Consider the following 21,792-nt stretch of genomic DNA (forward strand, 5'->3'; position numbering starts at 1 on the left):
GGGGGGGGGGGAGATCATGCCCCACAAGTAGTAGAACAGGCAGAAATCTGCCCCTTGTCCCTGAAGGACCAGGAGGCAGTTCTGGGCCGTTTGGGAAAGGTACTCCGGGAGGATTGGGATCAGTTTGTGCTGTGGCTAGTGGAGGTGGGCAGGGAGATGGAGGGTCTAACTCGTGAGGACCAGGTGATCATATGGCGTAGTCTTTTGGGACGGGGCACCTTAGGAATTGATGTGGCAGGAGTGGCACACCCATTTCTAATCCCTGGACAGGTGGCAAAACAGTTGTTTGGGGTGTACTCTCGTACTGCGGGGATGAATAAGATGAAGCGAATCCCTGGGGAAACAGGGCGAGATGCCCTTAATCGCATACAGGCATGGGCACGGAGCTGGGTGGATCCCCTAGACGGTCCATGGATGATACCCCAGACAGGGGCACCAGGACCTGGTGGGGGTGTGGAGCATGGTAGGGGTGTGGAATTGCTGGAAAAATGGTTGGAGCTGAGCGATCCTCAGTTCGTGGGACATTTAAGGTTGCAGCCTCCTGAACTTGCTCCCAATCAGCTCCCCCAGTTTCTGGAACAGGCAGATGTGTGGAGGCAGATGCATCAGGGGGGAAAGCCGCTCCATGTTATTACTGAAGGGGATCAGTACAAGGTGGAAAGGGCTGGGTCAGCCCGGAGAGGAGGAGGTAGAGGACGAGGTCGTGGCTTTGGGGGGGTAGTCAGGGATGAGCAGGCAGCTATAGAGCAACAGATCCAGAGACTGCAGGCTAGACTGACTACCCAGGATCTTACCAGATCAGGGGGAACGTGGCCCCGGAGGCCAGGGGATTGGGACTGCCTGAAATGCCAGACACACAATTTTGCTTGGAGACAGGAATGTCTTTGGTGCCAGGACCCCCGCCCCCTCTGTGAACCAGTGGAGTGACAGAGGTGGGTGCTGCGATTTAGGGGTGCCCTGGGAGGCATCCTGTCTGTGTTCTCAGTTTAGGACGGGATGCATCTGGTCGCCCCACACTCCAGGGAGCGGTCGAAGGGAGTCCCATGAGGGATTTTTTGATAGACACTGGAGCAGCCATCAGCTTTACCACATGGGGGCAGGGGAGGCCCTCAGAAGGAGCTGTGACAATTGTAGGGGCAAGGGGAGGGGAGCACAGTTAACCCTGAGGCGGGGACAGATCAAAGGAGTCTGGGGGGAAGGGGAGATTATGTGGGGTCGTAATGATGTGCTAAATCTGTTGAGGGCAGGAGATTTACACAAGCTGGGACTTGTACTGGACTTAGCCAATTGGTGTGTTTACTGGGGCAGACGCAGGACAGTCAGGGCTACACCATTCCTATGGGGATAGCCACTGTGACCATTAAAGCAGCACATGCCCTCCCCCCACCCCCGGCTGGGTGGGAACACATCCCTGTGTGGACCACGGATAACCTGGATTGTGGTGGGGGCAGCGTGGAGGTACTGCTAGAGGGAGGGGACCTCCCCCACACAAACAATATCCTATTCCTCGGGAGGCATTGGCAGAGGTGGGGGAACTATGGGGGAATTGGAACAGAGGGGACTGATTCGAGCGGTTGCATCCCCTTGCAATGCTGCTGTGTGGCCAGTGAGAAAGCCAAATGGCACCTGGCGCCTCATTGTGGATTACAGGGCACTAAATGCTCTGGCCAATTCACCAGCCTCAGTAGTGGCAGCGTACCCTGAAACGCTAGCCCGCATTGGACCCCAATTACGAATTTTCACTGTGTTGGACATAGCAAATGGGTTTTGGTCTCTGCCACTAGCTACCTCGTGTCAGTATAAAACTTCATTCACATGGGAGGGCAGACGACTTCAGGTATTGTTGCTCTCTGTTCATGCGAGAAGGACCAGGGAAGGGTGAAAGTGAAGGAATAAGCTCTCTAACACCTGTCAGGGATGGTCTAGATGGTGATTGGTCCTGGGGACTGGACTAGATGATCTCTCAAGGTCTCTTCCAGTCCTGTGATATCCTCTCTCAGTTCTGTAAAAAGCAACAGAGTCCTGTGGCACCTTTAAGACTAATAGATGTATTGGAGCATAAGCTTTCGTGGGTGAATACCCACTTCATCAGATGCATGATGAAGTGGGTATTCACCCACGAAAGCTCATGCTCCAATACATCTATTAGTCTGTAAGGTGCCACAGGACTCTGTTGCTTTTTACAGATCCAGACTAACACAGCTACCCCTCTGATACTTTCTCAGTTCTGACATCTGAGATGCAGCTCACACCTACCACTCCCACAGCTCCCTGTGGTGAAGCATTTGCTCCTTCATGCATTAGTTACTTCATGCCTTGTTTTACTGCAGCTTCCTTGCCACTAGCCCCCCAAAGTGTCCTAAATCCAAATTAAAGTCTCTTTGGAAGGGTGTAGCCACCTTCTCAGCCATAAATGCCAATCTGATCCCATCACCTCAGCCTGAAAGTCCTTCATGGACTCCACCTCCAGCTCACAATATTACCAAACTCTTGTGATCAAGGGTCCCTGACGACTAGCACCATTATTATTACTGTTGCTGTTATTTTATTTGTATTACAGTAGCTCCCACAATGCACTAGCAAGCCACTGTTTACAAAAAACCCACATGCGCACACACACTCCCTCTAAGGGCTCTGTCATAGTCATGAACTCCATAATCTCTTGTTGCTCACAGTCTACATCTGCAGTCTCACACTGGGCCCCTACTTGATCCCTTCGCTCAGTCAATCTTTCCCAGCCCCCTGCTCCTTTTTCTCCTCCCTCAGGCCTAATGCACCCAGCGACCAATGGAGGAGGCGAAGCACCAGAAGTGAAGCTACTTTACTGGTGGGGACACTGAGGCAGTGACTCCCGTGAGGTAAGAACCCTGCTACACATTGTCAAACGTTAATTATAACGAGTGCAGGGTGGGTTTGCAACTCCTAGCGACATCAGGCTTATGCCTAATGAGTTCATTAACTAAATATTTGTGCAGCTAATTGCTACTTACAAGGAAAATATTAAAGCCTGTGCCATTGCTTTCATTCACTGACTCTTTCTTGTTGACACCCAGCTGTCGGGACTACTCTGTCCATCTCCCTGGATTTCTCTGCTTTCCCAGTCCATCTTCAAATGCAGGCCAAGCCCCAGCATTCCTCTGCCACCTGTTATCAGAGAGCTATTTACCAGGTCCTCACACCTCTTCCCACCTCAGCTTTTCCACTGTTCCCCCCTTCATACTGCCGCATTCCCATTATCGTAACTGCCCTGAAGTGTGTGAATAACACTGTAAAATGTCCTTGTGCTGTCTGAAATGTGTATGTTCAGTCTCATGTGCTGGATGGCTACAAGGGCAGGCTGAGAGGAGAAAGCCATTTTGTTTATGATGAAATATAGTTAATTACATTCATGGTCAAAACTTTCTTTCCTGTCTTTATCTGCGATGTAACAACTGAGGCACGGTGGTTACCCACCCTGTGCTAGTTTCTCTTTCCCTTCCTGTTTTTGTATCCGTTATTTGTGCCTGGAAACATCTCTGACTGTGGTCACCAACAACCCTCTGCCGAGGTTTCTGTTCCCAACAGCAGCTGCAGGTCTCTCTAAGAATCATAGAATATCAGGGTTGGAAGGGACCTCAGGAGGTATCTAGTCCAACCCCCTGCTCAAAGCAGGACCAATCCCCAACTAAATCATCCCAGCCAGGGCTTTGTCAAGCCTGACCTTAAAAACCTAAAAGCTCCTGCTGAGAGCAGTGTCAAAGCAGTGGAGAAGGTGAAGACAGGTTGGAGAAATTTTCCAGAAAAAAAATAAGATGCTTATTTTACTGTTACATTAGAATTTCAGAAACATCAGCTCTCACAGGGAACTACCAGGAGTCAGTTTCATATTAAGTTGTGAAGCTTCTCTCTGAGCTTTATAAAACTACTAAGGAAGTTGAACATCTCAGTACACACATTTTGATCTACATTATGCTGTTTTCAGGTCTGAGGTTTCCTGTTATTTTTTTACACCTCGTCCATTTCCTCTCCAGCTCAACTCACAAACAGGCCTGGGTTTCTCTTTTTATTTAGTATTTTAAGCTTTTAACCAATATAACACTGAGATGACACTGTGGACTGCTCTATCCATGTGTCTGAGTTACTTCCAGCCTAACTCCCCCACGTTCCCTGGTGTCCCATCAACAACAGTCCCTCCAGGGAGCATTGTCTCTGAGTCCAGGTCCATTGTCATGATACACTAACTATTAACAATATTACCATAGTCATCTAGTAATGGGCCTATACCATTGCCAGGATTTGTTTTTATCTCCCTTCCCCAATATATAAACTCCTTAATGTCCTTAGCCCTGTCAGGCATGGACTTTTTTCTCCCTGCAGTCTTTAGCTTCCCTTATCAATTGTTGGCATGTCATAAATTCTAATGTATATTGATTATCTATTTCCCCACTGTTCCATTGGTTATATATTGCTTTTTCCTTTCTAATCGCAGCCTTCATGTGCTACTGAACCAGGATGGGGCTTTAGCCTGAGTTTTCCTTCTTCATCATGGAATTGATGCAAGAACATGAGCCAACACACGATCCACACAAGTTATTTTTTAACTCTTTTTTTCCTCTGCGCCTTAAACTGTTTGTTTTGTTCCATATTTTAAAAAAGGAACAATCGCTGAACCAGAACATCCCATTGCTCCATCTGGGCCAACTCATCCTGAATTTTATGGACCACACCCAGCAGGGTGGCCTGAGTGAGCATACACATGCCCAGAGTCACCACACATCTTGTCTTCTTTAAAAAGAGAGTAATTATATTAATCAGGAACAGAATATCCCTCTTCCCGCTGCTGCAATCTCACCTGAGGACAATCATCCCAACAAACCCCTCCCTAGCTTCCTTTGCCCAAGGACAGACCATAAAGCATGTGCTACAGCTTCTGACACACCCCAGCAAAGCACCTTCTTGGACAAACCCTTTCATGCCTTGGGTGTGTTTCCCACATCTCCCTGACTGCTGGTTTTGCATGGACCATCCGCTATTCTGGCTCTTTATCTCAAGGGCACAGTCCTGGATTTTAAGAGCCACAGAAAGAACAATTGCATCTGGCAACCAGCCACTTGAAGCAGCTCAGACACCTGGTGTTCCAGTCCTCACTGATAAAACAAGTGCCATGGAAGACCCTGTACCTCCTCCCACTGTATTCCCCAAGACTGCAGATATTTAATCATTGTCACCAACTCAGGGGCCAAGTGAAGGCAGCAATTAGAAATAAAAAAGCAAGTACATAACACATGGAAAGAAGGGGAAATAGTGATTGATGGAAATCTGAAGTTATGAAGTGTAGAAAATTCACAATTAAAGCTAGATACCAGGGAAAACTCCATGGCAGGCAGGGCTAAGGAAAACAAGGAGTTTTTAAAGACTCTTCAGAACAAAAGAAATCCTAGCAATGAGGAAAATGGTTAATAATGATGCAGAAATTGTTCATTATTTCTGTTCAGTATTTGCAAAGAAACAGGAAGGTGCACTTGTATCACATAACGATGATGAGATACTTTTCAGCCTATAAGCAGTGCTGGATAACTAGGACTCAAGAGTCCTAAAAGAATTGGCTGAGGCGATCTCTAGCCTACCAACGTTAAATTTTAATTAATTTTTTGGGAAAAACCAAAAGGAAATCCCACAAGACTGGAAGAATACTAATGTTAATGTTTTTCCAATATTCAGAAGTGAAAGGGTTATGACCTGGTTAATCATAGGCTACTTAGCTTCACCTCAATCCTGGGCAAAATAATGGAAAAAATTGACACAGGATTCAATTGTTGAAGAATAGGAATATCATTAATGTCAGTCAACATAGCTTTATGGAAAATAGGTCTTGTCTCAAAGAATTAAATCACATTTATTTGACTACAGGATTGGTTAGTAAAGGTAAAGAGTTTGTAGACTCAGTACAGCCTTCTTTGGTTGCATCCACGTTTATACAGCCACAGCATGTACAATTCCTGCATATCAGTGTACCAGATAACACCACAGCCATACTCACATCCTTCTAGACAGCATTAGGGTCTGATGGGTCTCTCGTAGAGGGATTGTTCCTGCTGGAGTTCTCCCATAGGGAGCTCAATTTTCCCACTCTGGGGCACCCCCTTTCTATAGCATGATTCTGTCTATACTTACTTTGTGCGCATGTACATGAGTGTCAACCCTCTTGTCCCTTATTAATCTGATGTCCCCTAGTAACATAAGGCACCCAATACTTATGAGTTGTGTAGGTTCCCTTTATTCTCATTAGCATTGATGCACCACCTGCCTCCTGTGGTTCAGACACATGTTGGAGACAAATCTGCCTCTACAGCATTTTGTTGATTTAAAATTAATTTTTTGGCTAATTTTTCACAATATTAGTACATGGCATCTCTTTTCCCACACTCTTAGGTCATCAGGTTATTCTTCGGTCACTTACTTATGTTAATATTTCTTATCTTCAAGGCCTAAAATAACCAAGCTAAAAATCTTGCAGGCTTCAGCCTCCAGGCCTTGTATTTCAGCTGTGCTTACTTAGATACCTAATAGATGATTATTCCCTCTACATACTGATCAGTCTTATACTTCTATAATCCTACAACTTAACTCTAGTTAACATACAATAATTATATATAATACAATACGTTAATCAATCATAACGTCACATAATAAATGGATAAACTAAAATCATTGGCTACAGGTGATCAACAGGCTGGGGAGGCCAGGACTGAATGCAGCACACACAGCCCCAGCAAGGAGGGCTGTGAAACACCTGAGCCTGAAGGGAGAGTATAGAAGCTGGGAGGCCTGGACTGGGAACACACATGCCCCTAGTAGGGGTGGGAGCAGGGGCTGTGCAACCCTCGAAATGAAAATGGGATCTCAGTATTCTGAATAAACTACCCCCCCTCACGGGGGAGGGGGGAAAGATATTGTGTTAAACACTCTGGGTGTATGTGAATTATTTTGGGACACAGAGGGAAACTGAGGCAGGGTTCCTGCAGTGCCCCCCCCCCCCAGCCATGTGGGGAGCACCCTCGAATGGCACCTGGCTACACACTCCTTTGTGGAGAAATACAAAGTCAGCAGCGCTCCACCCACAGGATAAAGAGTCAAGGATCTGTTGCAGAGGGCCAGCATCTCAGTGGCAGAGCCTAGCATACAATGAATGTCCAAGAATGTCCAAGAATCTCTTTTATTGTTTCACATGTGGTTGTTGTACAGTCAGTCTGGTCCAGTGTTTGCAGTGTGTTGTGGCTGCTCTGCACCCTTCTAGCGATGCCACAAACAGCCAAAACATTAGCTCAACTTGCAAGGTAACCTAAGTTTACATTCACTTTGCATTGTCAGAACAGTGCAGAGCCCCCGGAACATACTGGTGAATCAGGCCCTAGACAGAGATCTATTCATTCCTGTGTGGCCCAGGATGGTGGGCAGTGGGGAGGAAAATGTTTGGACAGCAGGTATCAGTATCTCAAAGTACCTTCTTTCCTCTCCTGCTCACTAGGAAACTTTGTCCCTTCCTCTCAGCTGTGGACCAGCTACAGTGATCCCTGCGTCTGTCCCCTGCAGGCTGGATTGCTGTGCACATGCTCCCACTGGTACAGAATGTGTCACCCACCATTTCTTCTCTAGGTCACCATGAGCATATAAGGCTCATGCTCAAGTCCCTCTACTTGTGCCCTGTCAGCTCCAAATCATAGAATAATCAGGGTTGGAAGGGACCTCAGGAGGTATCTAGTCCAACCCCCTGCTCAAAGCAGGACCAACCCCAACTAAATCATCCCAGCCAGGGCTTTGTCAAGCTGGGCCTTAAAACCTCTAAGGAAGGAGATTCCACCATCTCCCTAGGGAACCCATTCCAGTGCTTCACCACCCTCCTCGTGAAATAGTTTTTCCTAATATCCAACCTAAACCTCCCCCTCTACAACTTGAGACCATTACTCCTTGTTCTGTCATCTTCTACCACTGAGAACAGCCGAGCTCCATCCTCTTTGGAACTTCCCTTCAGGTAGTTGAAAGCAGCTATGAAATCCCCCCTCATTCTTCTCTTCTGCAGACTAAATAAGCCCAGTTCCCTCAGCCTCTCCTTGTAAATTATGTGCCCCAGCCCCCTAATCATATGTCAGTTTAAGGTTTTGATCCTAATCAAGGATATCCCATGACAGCTGCGCTCCCCTCCCCCCGCCATGATAGCAGCAGGCTCCCCTACACCCCCCCCCCCATGATAGCAGCAGGCTGGGCCCCAATTGGTCAAAGACTAGGTAAGGAACCATCCATTTAGGAACTGGGAATGGATGGTGTTCTCCTGGAATGCAGTACATCACTTGATTTCCCCTCAATGGGTAGATCGTGCTCTCCAGGCAGGTTATACCATGCACTGACCTTTGCTGCTATATGCATTCACCCTCTATAGCAATGTGAGCGACTCACCAGCACAGCACCTCCTCCTGGTCATCTCAGGAATTAGCTCTTTTCCAGCTTGAAGCACCCTCTGCTGGCCAACATCTCACTTGTCGCTAGCCCCCTGTCACTCCTGGACCCCGGTGCCTCTATCTTAGGGTGCTTCCCCCTGGCAGTACACCTACACTCTGGGTCTCCCCTCCCAGGGGAACCCCCAACCCTCTAACCCCACCTTGCCTCAGTGGCTACTGCCAGTCATCATCTAGCCCCCACTCACTGGGGCAGACTGCAGCCTGTAATGGCCACTCATCATTTGCAAGGGGTAGGACCTGCTGCCTTTGCCTATCCTCAGACTGCACCTCTGTAGCCCCAGTACCTTTTCATAGGCCTTTCCCAAGGCCTGCAGCCTGGGGGTTTGCCAGCTCCTCTTGTCTTCCCCCAGCTCTGCTCTGCTGCCTGCACCCTAAGCTCCCAGACAGCTAAGTCCTTCTCCCTCTAAAGCTGGAGGGAAAATCTTTCAGCTTCTAGCCCACAGCCCTCTTATAGGGCCAGCTGTGGCCTGATTGGGGCATGGGCCTTGAGTTCGACCATTTTAGATTTCAGAGACAATACGTCTGTTAGACTTGATCTAAACTTGAAGGTTACATTGGCGTAGCTACGTTAGTCAGAGGCGTAAAACAACCTACTCCTCCGACTGACATAGCTACATCAACATGACATTTTATTTTAAGGCTTCATAACAAACAAATCAAAAACCTTGCGGACTCTGCCCTCCCGGTCTGTGCAAGCCCAGAAGTCCCTTTCCCAAGTCTTTCCTCACACCAGTAACTGCAGTAACCAAAGTTCCCTGGCTTTTATCTAAGGATATGTCCAGACTACCTGCCAAATTGGCGTGTAGTGATCGATTTTGCGGGGATTGATATATTGCATCTCATCTAGACGCGATATATCAATCCCCAAATGCTCTCCCATCCACTCCGGAACTCCACCGGAGCAAGCGGTGGTAGCAGAGTCGACGGAGGAGCCGTGGATGTCGATCCTGAGCGGTGAGGACGGGAGGTAAGTTGGGATAAGATACTTTGACTTTCAACTACACCAATCTCCTAGAGCTGGAAGGGACCTTGAAAGATCATTGAGTCCAGCCCCTGCCTTCACTAGCAGGACCACTTTTTGCCCCAGATCCCTAAGTAGCCCCCTCAAGGATTGAACTCACAACGCTGGGTTTAGCAGGCCAATACTTAAACCACTGAGCTATTCCTCCCTCCCTAAGATAGAAGTTGCCTATCTTACTTCAACACTGCCCCCCAGTGTGGGGACACACACACCCACACACACCACCCCCCCCCCCATTGCCACTTGGTTTCTGGAGAAATTTCGATGTGTTGTGGCCTGGCAGTAGTTCATCGAGAGCATAACCCCTAGCGAGCTAATTAAATTCCAGCTCTTTCTCAGGTGCAGTGGGCAGGGCTAATCAATCAGCCAGCTAATCACGGCCAACCCTTATGCCTTCACAAAGCCTCGTGCTATACAGGCAATTAAATAATTTCTTCTCTCTCTTCCCCTTGACAGCAGACACAACTTTGTACTGAAGCTCTTCCCACACTCCAGTGTCAGTCAGTGTTCAGATAGAAGATTGTGTCTTTGATCTCTGCCAACATTGTTCAGTGAATCTCCTCTTTCTGCTGGGAAGCTGAATGTGCTGCCCTACTAGTTTATATGTAAGATGGTGATTTGGGGTTTGTATCTAGACACATTCTGCTGTGTGGCCTTCTTCAAACTGGATTTTTGTCTCTAGATTTGCTTTTATCTCACTAGAGTCTGGGTTCCTGCCAAAGTGCCTGGTTTAGTGTAGATGGGCCCCTGGTCTCTGGGATGGGAGTGGTCTATTGCTGAGTGCATTTAAGAAATGCAGCAATCAGAGCTGATTTCACTTTCAGGTTGCACCTTGTTCTCTGAGGAGCTTCTGTGTAAAGCTGTTGGATAAAGTGATGATATTTCCTGAACTCTCCTGTTTAATTTGTATTATTAGAGCCAGGGAATCCATCCTCCAGGTAAGGATTTAAACAAATCTCTCTGTCAGAATGGAACTATATCGGCCTGTACAAACTTCAGAATTCTTTGTTTGTTCTTTTTCTGGTGACACTTTTGTCTCCAAGGCTGTGTCTGAGCCTGTCAGCCTTGGAGCTGGGCTGTTAAATGTAGTCTCAAGGCTAGAGAACAAGCAACTGGGGTTTGAATTTTGAATAGAAATCTACAGGGTAAGTGCCAAGTGCTGCCAAAGTGCTTTTTCTCTCAATTGTAAAAATATTATTGAACTCAGCTGGAGGGTGTGTATTTAGTGCTGGATGGGATACATCATTCTGGAAGCTTCTCTGTGTGGGGAGGGTCTGGAGTTGGGTGCTGAGCTCTAAGCAAGAGGCCTGGCAGAGAGCAGAGCCTATGCCCTGGCCTGAAAGTATGGCCCAGCTGGGAGTGTCTGGATATTACCTTTTCCTTTGTTCGTTTTCCTGCTGCTAACTTGTATATGTCCTGGGAATCTGGACAGGGTGAGCACCCAGAGGGCGGGAGGTATGAGACTCTGTCCCCCTTGGAGTGCTACTGATTTTCCCCGCTAGAGAGGCCAGTCCCAGAATGGGTTTATACCCCCCCCCCAGCACACCAAGGGGCACCGTCAAGAGACATGCACCCTGCCAAGCCCATTGTATTACTTTGACTGTCTCCAGATTCAATAAGTGAGTCATGTGTCTGTGTCTGCTCCTCTGCCATAAGAATATTGTTTACTCCAGCTCATTTGCTTTGCTATGTCTTCAATTAAGTGTTGAGTTTGTTTAGTTTTTCCCTGGCTGGTTTCTCTTTGTACGTGATGAGTCCTCTGTCTCCGCCGTGTATTTGGTCAGAAATCCCTTTGTGTAGCTATTAAAATAACTGGCCCTCTAGATACTGCTTTAGGAAATGGTTGATAGTTCATATGGGGTTATTTAATGCAGCGTTGTCAGCAATTTCACTCTACCCCCACTTCTGTATCTTAGCAAGATTTTATTGCACCATCCCCTGGTACCAGATAAATTACATTATTTTCAGTTGTGTACAGTATATAAGGGGTCAGCATAGAGTTAGCCATAGATCACCTAGACCATTACAGACCAATCATACAGTTTTATGGGGTGGTGAATATCCACACCATATTTAAGGTTATAACATGGTTACTGTTGAAATTGTCACTCCTCCCTGCGGTCAACAGACATAGGTTTTAAAAACTGCTGTGCCCGTTCTGGGCCCAGCAGACTCGGTGGGGTAAACTTGAAGTCACTTGCCCAGGGAGAAGCACTGACAGGTGGAGAGCTCTCATTACAGTTCCCCAGCTCTGTTCCTTTCTTCATTTTGGAAGGGAGTGAGGAGCAAAAAGCACTGTTCTGCAACAACTGTAGCTCCAGCTTACTTTCAAACCCTCAACATTTTCATAGAACACAGTTGTTGTTTTCTGGCCAGCCCGACTCAGTTAGATTTTGTTCGGTACATTTGTTCTGTAATTTGTCTAAAATTGCATTTTTAAAATACTCTTAAAATAAATAAATCACATTGCCACAAGTATTATATTGTGTAGCTGCTTCAGTATCAGTACAATCATTTGCTGATTGTTACCCAGGGTTCTTTCAACCCAAAGCTCTTGGTAACTTTTACTCTGTGCGAGGAGGTGTCAGAAATAAATCAGGAGAGACACAGCCATCCGACCAATCGATGGCTGCACAAACAGGACAACACAAGAGTGCTTTCACTTAAAGTGAAACTTTACTTAGTCTCAAGCACTTACACACGTCTGCAACAAGTTAGTAAAACACCCCCAACCCTTGATAATTACCGAAGATGAGTGTGGCCTTTGAGTGGCACTGTAACAGACTTCCGCTGGCCAGACTTCCGTCTGCTGGTGGGGACCCCAAGGCGCGTCCCGAGGGAGTGTTCCTGACGAGCCCGTTTTGAGAAGTCCGGTTACCTTATTTATACTCCCCCCCCCTTATTTATACATTAGTAACAATATGACACATTCCTTAAAGAAAACTTGCTAAGCAAGCAGTTTTTAAAGATTAAGCAAGAGATTTTTTTTTTTATGGTCATCAATTTATCAGATATATTTTGTCTTTTTTTATCAGAGTGTTCATGCCTTGGGACCCTGACAAACATTTCCGGGGGCACATACAGACAGATTTCCTGTTTTTCTAAAATACATAGATCAGCAATTTTAACATTCTTAGCAGGAAGGACGCGGGGTCAAGCTGCCCTGTCTGTGGCACCCCAAACTCCCTCTTCTTCTGCCTTGGTTATGTTGAGGCCACTGCACAACCAATTTACGAGTGCTGACTTGGCTACTTTTAGCAATAAGCAAGAGAGGTTTAATATGGCCTGCTAACTTACCTACTATTAGCAATAAGAAAAGCAGATTTTGATTCCCTCAGGGAACTGATGGGCAGGATCCCCTGGGAGAATAACATGAGGGGGAAAGGAGTCCAGGACAGCTGGCTGTATTTTAAAGAATCCTTATTGAGGCTGCAGGAACAAACCATCCCAGTGTTTAGAAAGAATAGTAAATATGGCAGGCGACCGGCTTAACAGTGAAATCCTTGCTGATCTTAAACACAAAAACGAAGCTTACAAGAAGTGGAATATTGGACAAATGACCAGGGAGAAGTATAAAAATATTGTTCAGGCATGCAGGAGTGAAATCAGGAAGGCCAAATGACAACTGAAGTTGCAGCTAGCAAAGGATGTTAAGAGTAACAAGAAGAGTTTCTACAGGTATGTTAGCAACAAGAAGAAGGTCAGGGAAAGTGTGGGCCCCTTACTGAATGGGAGAGGCAACCTAGCGACAGAGGATGTGGAAAAAGCTAATGTACTCAATGCTCTTTTTGCCTCTGTTTTCACGAATAAGACCAGCTCCCAGACTACTGCACTGGGCAGCACAGTATGGGGAGGTGTTGACCAGACCTCTGTTGAGAAAGAAGTAGTTCGGACTATTTAGAAAAGCTGGACGAGCACAAGTCCATGGGCCCAGATGCACTGCATCCGAGGGTACTAAAGGAGTTGGCCGATGAGATTGCAGAGCCATTGGCCATTATCTTTGAAAAATCATGGTGATCAGGGGAAGTCCCGGATGACTGGAAAAAGGCTACTGTAGTGCCCATCATTAAAAAAGGGAAGGAGGAGGATCTGGAGAACTACAGGCCAGTCAGTCTCACCTCAGTCCCTGGAAAAATCATGGAGCAGGTCCTCAAGGAATCAATTCTGAAGCACTTCAAGGAGAAGAAAGTGATCAGGAACAGTCAGCATGGATTCACCAAGAGCAAGTCATCCCTGACTAACCTAATTGCCTTCTATGATGAAATAAATGGCTCTGTGGATGAGTGGAAAGCAGTGGACATGTTATTCCTTGACATTAGCAAAGTGTTTGTTACAGTCTCCCACAGTATTCTTGCCAGCAAGTTAAAGAAGTATGGGCTGGATGAATAGACTATAAGGTGGATAGAAAGCTGGCTAGATGGTCGGGCTCAGTGGGTAGTGATCAATGGCTCCATGTCTAGTTGGCAGCCGGTTTCAAGTGAAGTGCCCCAAGGGTCGGTCCTGGGTCCAGTTTTGTTCAATATCTTCATTAATGATTTGGAGGATGGTGTGGATTGCACCCTCAGCAAGTTTGCAGATGACACTAAACTGGGAGGAGTGGTAGATAGGATACAGAGGGACCTCGACAAATTAGAGGATTGGGCCAAAAGAAATCTGATGAGGTTCAACAAGCACACGTGCAGAGTCCTGCACTTAGGACAGAAGATTCCCATGCACTGCTACAGACTTGGGACCAAGTGGCTAGGAAGCAGTTCTGCAGAAAAGGACCTAGGGGTTACAGTGGACGAGAAGCTGGATATGAGTCGACAGTATGCCCTGGTTGCCAAGAAGGCTAACAGCATTTTCAGCTGTATAAGTAGAGGCATTGCCCGCAGATCAAAGGACGGGATAATTCACCTCTACTCAACCTCGGTGAGGCCTCATCTGGAGTACTGTGTCCAGTTTTGGGCCCCACACTATAAGAAGGATGTGGAAAAATTGGAAAGAGTCCAGCGGAGGGCAACAAAAATGATTAGGGGGCTGGAGCACATGACTTATGAGGAGAGACTGAGGAAACTGGGGTTATTTAGTCTGCAGAAGAGAAGAATGAGGGGGGATTTGATAACTGCTTTCAACTACGTGAAAGGGGGTTCCAAAGAGGATGGATCTAGACTGTTCTCAGTGCTAGCAGATGAGAGAACGAGAAATATTGGTCTCAAGTTGCAGTGGGGGAGGTCTACATTGGATATTAGGAAACAATATTTCACTAGAAGGGTGGTGAAGCACTGGAATGGGTTACTTAGGGAGGTGGTGGAATCTTCCTTTGAGGTTTTTAAGGTCAGGCTTGACATTACTGGCTGGGACGATTTAGTTGGGGATTGGTCCTGCTTTGAGCAGGGGGTTGGACTAGATGACCTCCTGAGGTCCCTTCCAACCCCTATATTCTATGATTCTATGAATAAGCAATAGTGGTTTTAGGCACTTTACTGGTTTGCCAAAATGTCCTCATTCAGTTAGAGAATGGAACCTTTTTTTTTGTTTTGTTTGTTTCTATTACAGACGCTCCCCGACTTACACAAGCCTTCTGTTCTGGAATGCCTTGCATAAGTCAAATTTTCCATAAGTCGGACACCTATCTCCAACTATGATGCAAAAAAAAAATTTTTTTTAAAAGCCTATTTTTAGCTTATGGAGCTTTTCCATAAGTGCGGATTTCCATAAGTCGGGTCTTCCGTAACTCAGGGAGTGTCTGTATCAATATGTAGGAAGTAGAAAATTAATAGGGGATAAAAGTCAAACCGGGAGAACGTGAATAAGGACAGTTCACGTCCTCAGTATAATAGTGTTACTGTTGTGTTTTAGGGTTGCATGAACTTCTGTTACCACCATGGCTTGTTCTGAAACTGCAGGAATTGAGATGCCAGCCCTGGGCCGCCCTCTCCGGCTGGGGATGCTGTACGACTGCCGCAGCGACACGCTCATACCAGGTACGGTTAGATCTGCACCAAACACCACTTCTTTGTAGCTCCCATCCATCTATCTTGCCAGCTTACCCACACTGCAGGATCTTTATAACAGAAGATCCCAGGTCACTTGTTAGTGCAACTCCAAGTAAATTCAAATGTGTTCCCATTAACATCCATCTCTTGTGTTAGAAAAGAAGTAAGCAAGTAGGCAAGACAATAGGGGCTGAGGTGCATGGCTTTCTGCTGCCTCCCTAGCACAGCCCTATTTCTCTGTGCATCCCCAACCAGCTCAGATCCCCCAATCCTAGTTCTTATACCTATCTCTGGCCAGGCCCAACTCTGATCTCCCCCACCCCCACTTTCAGCTCTGCTCCTTCAGGGTTCAGACCAGCTCAGCTCATGCATCCATCCTGAACTAGCTCCCAACTCCCTGCCTCACTTCATCACTGTCCCATGGACCAGCTCTGTCCCACCCAGCAATCTCTTCACATACTTATATTATTACTTTGATCTCCTTCCATCTGTTTGTTTTGTCCACATTATTATTATTATTTATTTTATATTAAGGTGTACCTTTTTAAGTGAGAGTGATTAACTATTGAAAGAGTTTACCAAGTATCATGCTGTATTCTCCGTCACTGGTTATTTTAAAATAAGGATGAATTCTTTGCATTGGTCTTCATGGCTGAGAGTGTGAGGGAGATTCCCAAACCTGAGCCATTCTTTTTAGGTGACAGATCTGAGGAACTGTCCCAGATTGAGGTGTCATTAGAGGAGGTTTTGGATCAAATTGATAAATTGAACAGCAATAAGTCACCCGGACCAGATGGTATCACCCAAGAGTTCTGAAGAACTCAAATGTGAAACTGCAGATCTACTAACTAGTCTGTAACCTATCATTTAAATCAGCTTCTGTACCAGATGACTGGAGGATAGCTAATGTGACAACCATTTTAAAAGGGCTGCAGAGGTGACACTGGCAACTACAGGCCAGTAAGCCTCACTTCAGTATTGGGCAAATTGGTTGAAACTATCATAAAGAACAAAATTGTCAGACACATAGAGGAACATAATTTGTTGGGAAATAGTCAACATGGTTTTTGTAAAGGGAAATCATGCCTCACCAATCTGCTAGAATTTTTTGAGGGGGTCAACAAGCATGTGGACCAAGGCGATCCAGTGGATATAGTGTATTTAGATTTTCAGAAAGCCTTTGACAAGGTCCTTCACCAAAGGTTCTTAAGCAAAGTAAGTAGTCATGGGATAAGAGGGCAGGTTCTCTCATGGATCAGTAACTGGTTAAAAGATAGGAAACAAAGGGTAGGAATAACTGGTCAGTTTTCAGAATGGTGAGAGTAAATAGTGGTGTCCCCCAGGGGTCTGTTCTAGGACCAGTCCTATTGAACATATTCAGACATATGTTCACATGCTCACATGACAACATATGTTCTTATGTTCATAAATGATCTGGAAAAAGGAGTAAAACAGGGAGGTGGCAAAATTTGCAGATGATACACAATTGCTAAAGATAGTTAAGACCCAGGCAGACTGTGAAGAGCTACAAAAGAATCTCTTAAAACTAGGTGACTGGGCAACAAAATGGCAGATGAAATTTAATGTTGATAAATGGAAAGTAATTCACATTGGAAAGCATAATCCCAACTATATATATAATGATGGGGTCTAAATTAGCTGTTACCACTTCAAAAAGGAGATCTTGGAGTCATTGTGGATAGTTCTCTGAAAACATCCACTCAATGTGCAGCGTCAGTCAAAAAAGCAAACAGAATGATGGGAATAATTAAAAAAGGGATAGATAATAGGACAGAAAATATCATATTGCCTCTATATAAATCATTGGTTTGCCCACATCTTGAATACTGCATGCAGATGTGGTTGCCCCATCTCAAAAAAGATATACTTGACTTGGAAAAGGTTCAGAAAAGGGCAACAAAAATTATTAGGGGTGTGGAACAGTTTCCTTATGAGAAGAGATTAATAAAACTGGGATTTTTCAGCTTGGAAAAGAGACGGCTAAGAGGAGATATGACTGAGGTCTATAAAATCATGACTGGTGTAGACAAAGTAGATCAGGAAATGTTGTTTACTACTTCTCATAACACAAGAACTAGGGGGTCACCAAATGAAATTAATAGGCAGCAGGTTTAAAACAAACAAAAGGAAGTATTCCTTCACACTATGCACAGTCAACCTGTGGAACTCCTTGCCAGAGAATGCTGTGAAGGCCAAGACCTTAATAGGGTTCAAAAAAGAATTAGATAAATTCATGGAGGATAGATCCATCAATGGCTATTAGCCAGGATGAGCAGGAATGGTGTCCATAGCCGCTCTTTGCCAGAAGCTGGGAATGAGTGACTGGGAATGGATCACTTGATGATTGCATGTTCTGTTCATTCCCTCTGGGTCACCTGGCACTGGCCACTGTTGGAAGACAGGATACTGGGCTAGATGGACCATTCTTATGTTCTTAAGATTTTATGTATCAGAGGGGTAGCCATGTTAGTCTGGATCTGTAAAAGCAGCAAAGAGTCCTGTGGCACCTTATAGACTAACAGACGTTTTGGGGCATGAGCTTTCATGGGTGAATACCCACTTCGTCAGATGCAAGTATTCACCCACGAAAGCTCATGCTCCAAAACGTCTGTTAGTCTATAAGGTGCCACAGGACTCTTTGCTGCTTTTACAGATCCAGACTAACACGGCTACCCCTTTGCTGCTTTTAAGATTTTATGTTTATTTTAAAGACATGCTCTAGTTCAAAAATAATTATATTGAGGAAGTTCTGTGGTCCCTGCTATAGAGGAGTATCACCTACATCATCACAACTGTTCCTTCTGCTCTTGGAATCTATGAACCTAGTGCCCCAAGTGGTCTGGAACTGTCTATGCAGCTATCGTACAATAATATTCTTCTCTACCTTCAGCAACTTGGTGCTAAAGTTACAAATCCCTGATGTCTTCCGCAGACTTTGGCTTATGGACGGAGATCCAGATCTCTTCTCTGTTGAGGGAAGGTGGCTTTTCCAGAACTTCTTGTCCCTCTTCAGCTGGGAGAGGGATTGCATATGGTGGACAATTAAAGAGTATCTTGAAATGACATTCCAAGCGATACAACAGATTATGCTGACTTTGGCTGTTGCTGCCATCCTGATTCCTTTACTAGACAAGCTGCTGCCACCTTCCCCCACAAACACTGCAAAGATTAATAAAGGGTGAGGAAATCAAAACTGATGGCTGTCTGTTCTAAACTGGCTGCCTGAGTCGATCACCAGAATTCTTTATCTTTCTTACACAGTTCCAAAGTCGAACTCATTCGGCCTTTGCTTTTGTTTTCAACAAACTATGTATTTGAAGACTTAAATTGTAGCCTTGCTTTTAATTTTAGCTCCAACTGCTGCAAACATTTCCTCATAGACCAGTGGATGATGTTTGAGGGGTTGAGTCCGAAGCACGGAGCTGGTATCGGTCAGCACCAATGGCTTGATGCAATGCCATTCCTCATCAGATGACAGAGAGAATGAGACCTGGTCTGTAATTCTTCAATGGCCTTAAGCAGTTCAGAAGAGAAAGATGTTTGATGGCATGGTTGTAATACCAGCTTTTGGTTCAATCAGACTAATTTTGTCCCATTAACTGGCTGTTTTCGAAATCAAAGGGACATTTTTGTCAGCAGAAGCTGATGGTCAGTGTCAAGTTTAGCATTTCTATGAACTCATACATCGAGGACCACTGACCACCACAAACTCTTAATTAGGACATGATTGATAACATTCACAGTGAAACCGTCTGGGCTGTTCTTGGTCTGCCTGTGGATCTTTAGTGATAGAACAGCGAGTCACCAGGTCATTGGCGGCCACATATTCCAGCAGTCACTGCCTGTTCCTGTTCCTCCACCTGATGCTAAAATTCCTGAGTGTACTTGGCCTGGTGTCATTATCCTTTCCCACCTGTGCATTAAAGTCCCCCTGGATCACAATGACATCCCTTCTTGGGGTTTCTTAAGGATTGTCTGCAGTTGCTGGTAACAGTGATCTGCAGCTGCATCATTGGCCTTCATGTTGGTGGGTCCATACATTGTGATGGTGGCAAGATACCCACAGCTGGTATGGACTCAAACACTGATAAGTTGACTCAAGGCTTGTCAGGGACAGAGTGAAAGTACAGCAGCAACCCGTTGCTGGAACAGCCTATTGGGTGGCCTCAGAACAAAAGTGTATAGTTCTCAATGTTCTTTTCACCACTTCTTGGTGACTCTCTTCAGATAAAGCACAGTGTTCCAGCTTCTCAACTGCTTGACGAGGAGGACTGCTTTACCTGTTTCAGACAACATTTAAACATTCCAGGCATCAATTTTAAATTTGCCATGAACACGTAGGATAATGGAATTTGCAAGGTTTCATTGGTTACTTTTGCCTCTGTGGAAGAGACACTGTTGGCCATTTCAACTACAAGGACAATTGATCAGATTGATGGTTGGCTTTAGGATAAACACCTTCATGACACGAATGTACTGACCTCTCATAATATTGGATGGTTGGTTTCTAAGTGACTTATTACTCCTCCTTTTAATGACTGAGTGCATAACACAGAATCCTTTGCCAACTTTTACAACATCTCCTTTGAAGTATCAGTATCGCTGACAATAAGTCTGGTGTGTGCTTGGTTTGAGTCTATCTATCTATCTATCTATCTATCTTTCTGGTATCAAAGAAAAATGCCAGATTCTTTAGACACTGAATGACAGAGATGAATAGAGCAGTTCACACCTCTTAGAGCTGTTTCAGGCTGTCTGGAGACTTGGGCAGGCATCCATGCAATGATGGCTTATGCTTGGTTCATGTTTTCCATGTTATGACCACAGCCATAAGGACTAGGAACCTCATCCTCCTCGTCCCTCTTTTTTTCATTCCCAAGCATCTTTGCAGACATAGGGAGCAATATAGCATCACCATCCCTTACTGTCCCTGGCTTGTTCCTCCATTAAGTCCAGCATGGTCACATTGCTACATAAGATGTTCTACAATTTAGTCGGTTTATCAGCCTCTAGGTCAGACTGACATTAATTCTGTTTGCATTACTTTCTCTGGCATCCTATCCTCTGTTAGTGCAGCAGACAATCTCTACCACCATAATCATTTTGATTGTAGCCAGTCCCACATCTTCATTTCACACCCTTCTCTCCTTCTAACTTCTTCATTTCTCTTAAAATCATTCCACTTTTTTATCTGTCATCTCATCCCTACTGCCTCCAGCCTTGTGATGATTGTTTCATTTAATGCAGCTGCTTCTAGACCATAGCGTCATACTGTTAGTACAGTAACTCCTCACTTTAAGTCGTCCCGGTTAACGTTTCGTTGTTACGTTGCTGATCAATTAGGGAACATGCTCATTTAAAGTTTGTGCAATGCTCCACTCTTACGTTGTTTGGCTGCCTGCTTTCTCCACAGCTGACAGCCTCCCTATGCCCCCCTATCCCCACAGCGCATCCCACACACTGGCAGACTTTAAGTGAAATGATGTTAAGTTAATCCAATTGCCCCGGGCAGGAGGCACGGGAGGGAGGGGGAGACTGAACACTGAGTCCTCGCTCCTCTCCCCCTCCCTCCTGCCTTGGGCAATCAGCTGGCTTGCGGCATTTTGGGGGCCGGAGGGTGGGGGGGAGGAGCGAGGACTCGGTGCACAGGCTCCCCCTCCCTCCCCTGTCTCCCGAACACCGCAAGCCAGCTGATTGCCCTGGACAGGAGGGGAGGGAGGGGGAGCCTGGGCACCGAGTCCTCGCTCCTCCCCACTCGCTCCTGCCCCCTAAATGCCGCAAACCAGCTGATTGCCCTGGACAGGAGGGGGGGGTGGAGGAGCAAGGACTCAGCGTTCAGGCTCCCCCTCCCTCCCCTGCCTCCTGCCTGGGGCAATCAGCTGGCTTGTCACGTTTAGAAGGGGGGGGAAGGAGTGAGCACCCAGCGTGAGAAGTAAAGGGGGAGGAGGTGGGGGGGAGAAGAGGCAGGTCAAGGATGGGGGCTTCGGGGAAGGGGGGAAGTGGGTGGGCTGAGGGTTGGTCCCTCCTCCCCCCGCCCTGGTACTTGCAGAGTAGGGGACGCAGCTGCTGCTGCGCAAGGTGCTTCTCCCAGCCTACAGCACCTTCAGCCTCCTTGCCTGCCTTGTCTCCAGTGCCAGTGGGCTGTGCCTGTGTAGGGTAAGGCAGGGGCACCTCCCAACTGTAGTACAGTATCTGTATTAAATTGCTTGTTTAAAATGTATATAATGCCTTTTGTCTGAGGAAAAAAAAATTCCCTGGAACCTAACCCCCCCATTTA

The 21,792-nt window shown here is 46.1% G+C and overlaps 1 protein-coding gene across 1 annotated transcript in view; it reads left to right on the top strand.

Annotated features, from left to right (window-relative positions):
* Positions 1-10,346: 10,346 nt before the first annotated feature.
* LOC120397098 overlaps positions 10,347-21,792 on the top strand; it is a 34,105-nt gene continuing 22,659 nt past the window's right edge. The window contains exons 1-2 of the mRNA XM_039522587.1: positions 10,347-10,454; positions 15,358-15,482. Of these exons, the coding sequence (XP_039378521.1) occupies positions 15,383-15,482 (100 nt within the window). The 5' untranslated portion in view covers positions 10,347-10,454; positions 15,358-15,382. The remainder of the gene's footprint in view (positions 10,455-15,357; positions 15,483-21,792) is intronic.

This window comes from Mauremys reevesii, linkage group 2, assembly GCF_016161935.1.
Source record: "Mauremys reevesii isolate NIE-2019 linkage group 2, ASM1616193v1, whole genome shotgun sequence".
NCBI lineage: Eukaryota > Metazoa > Chordata > Testudines > Geoemydidae > Mauremys > Mauremys reevesii.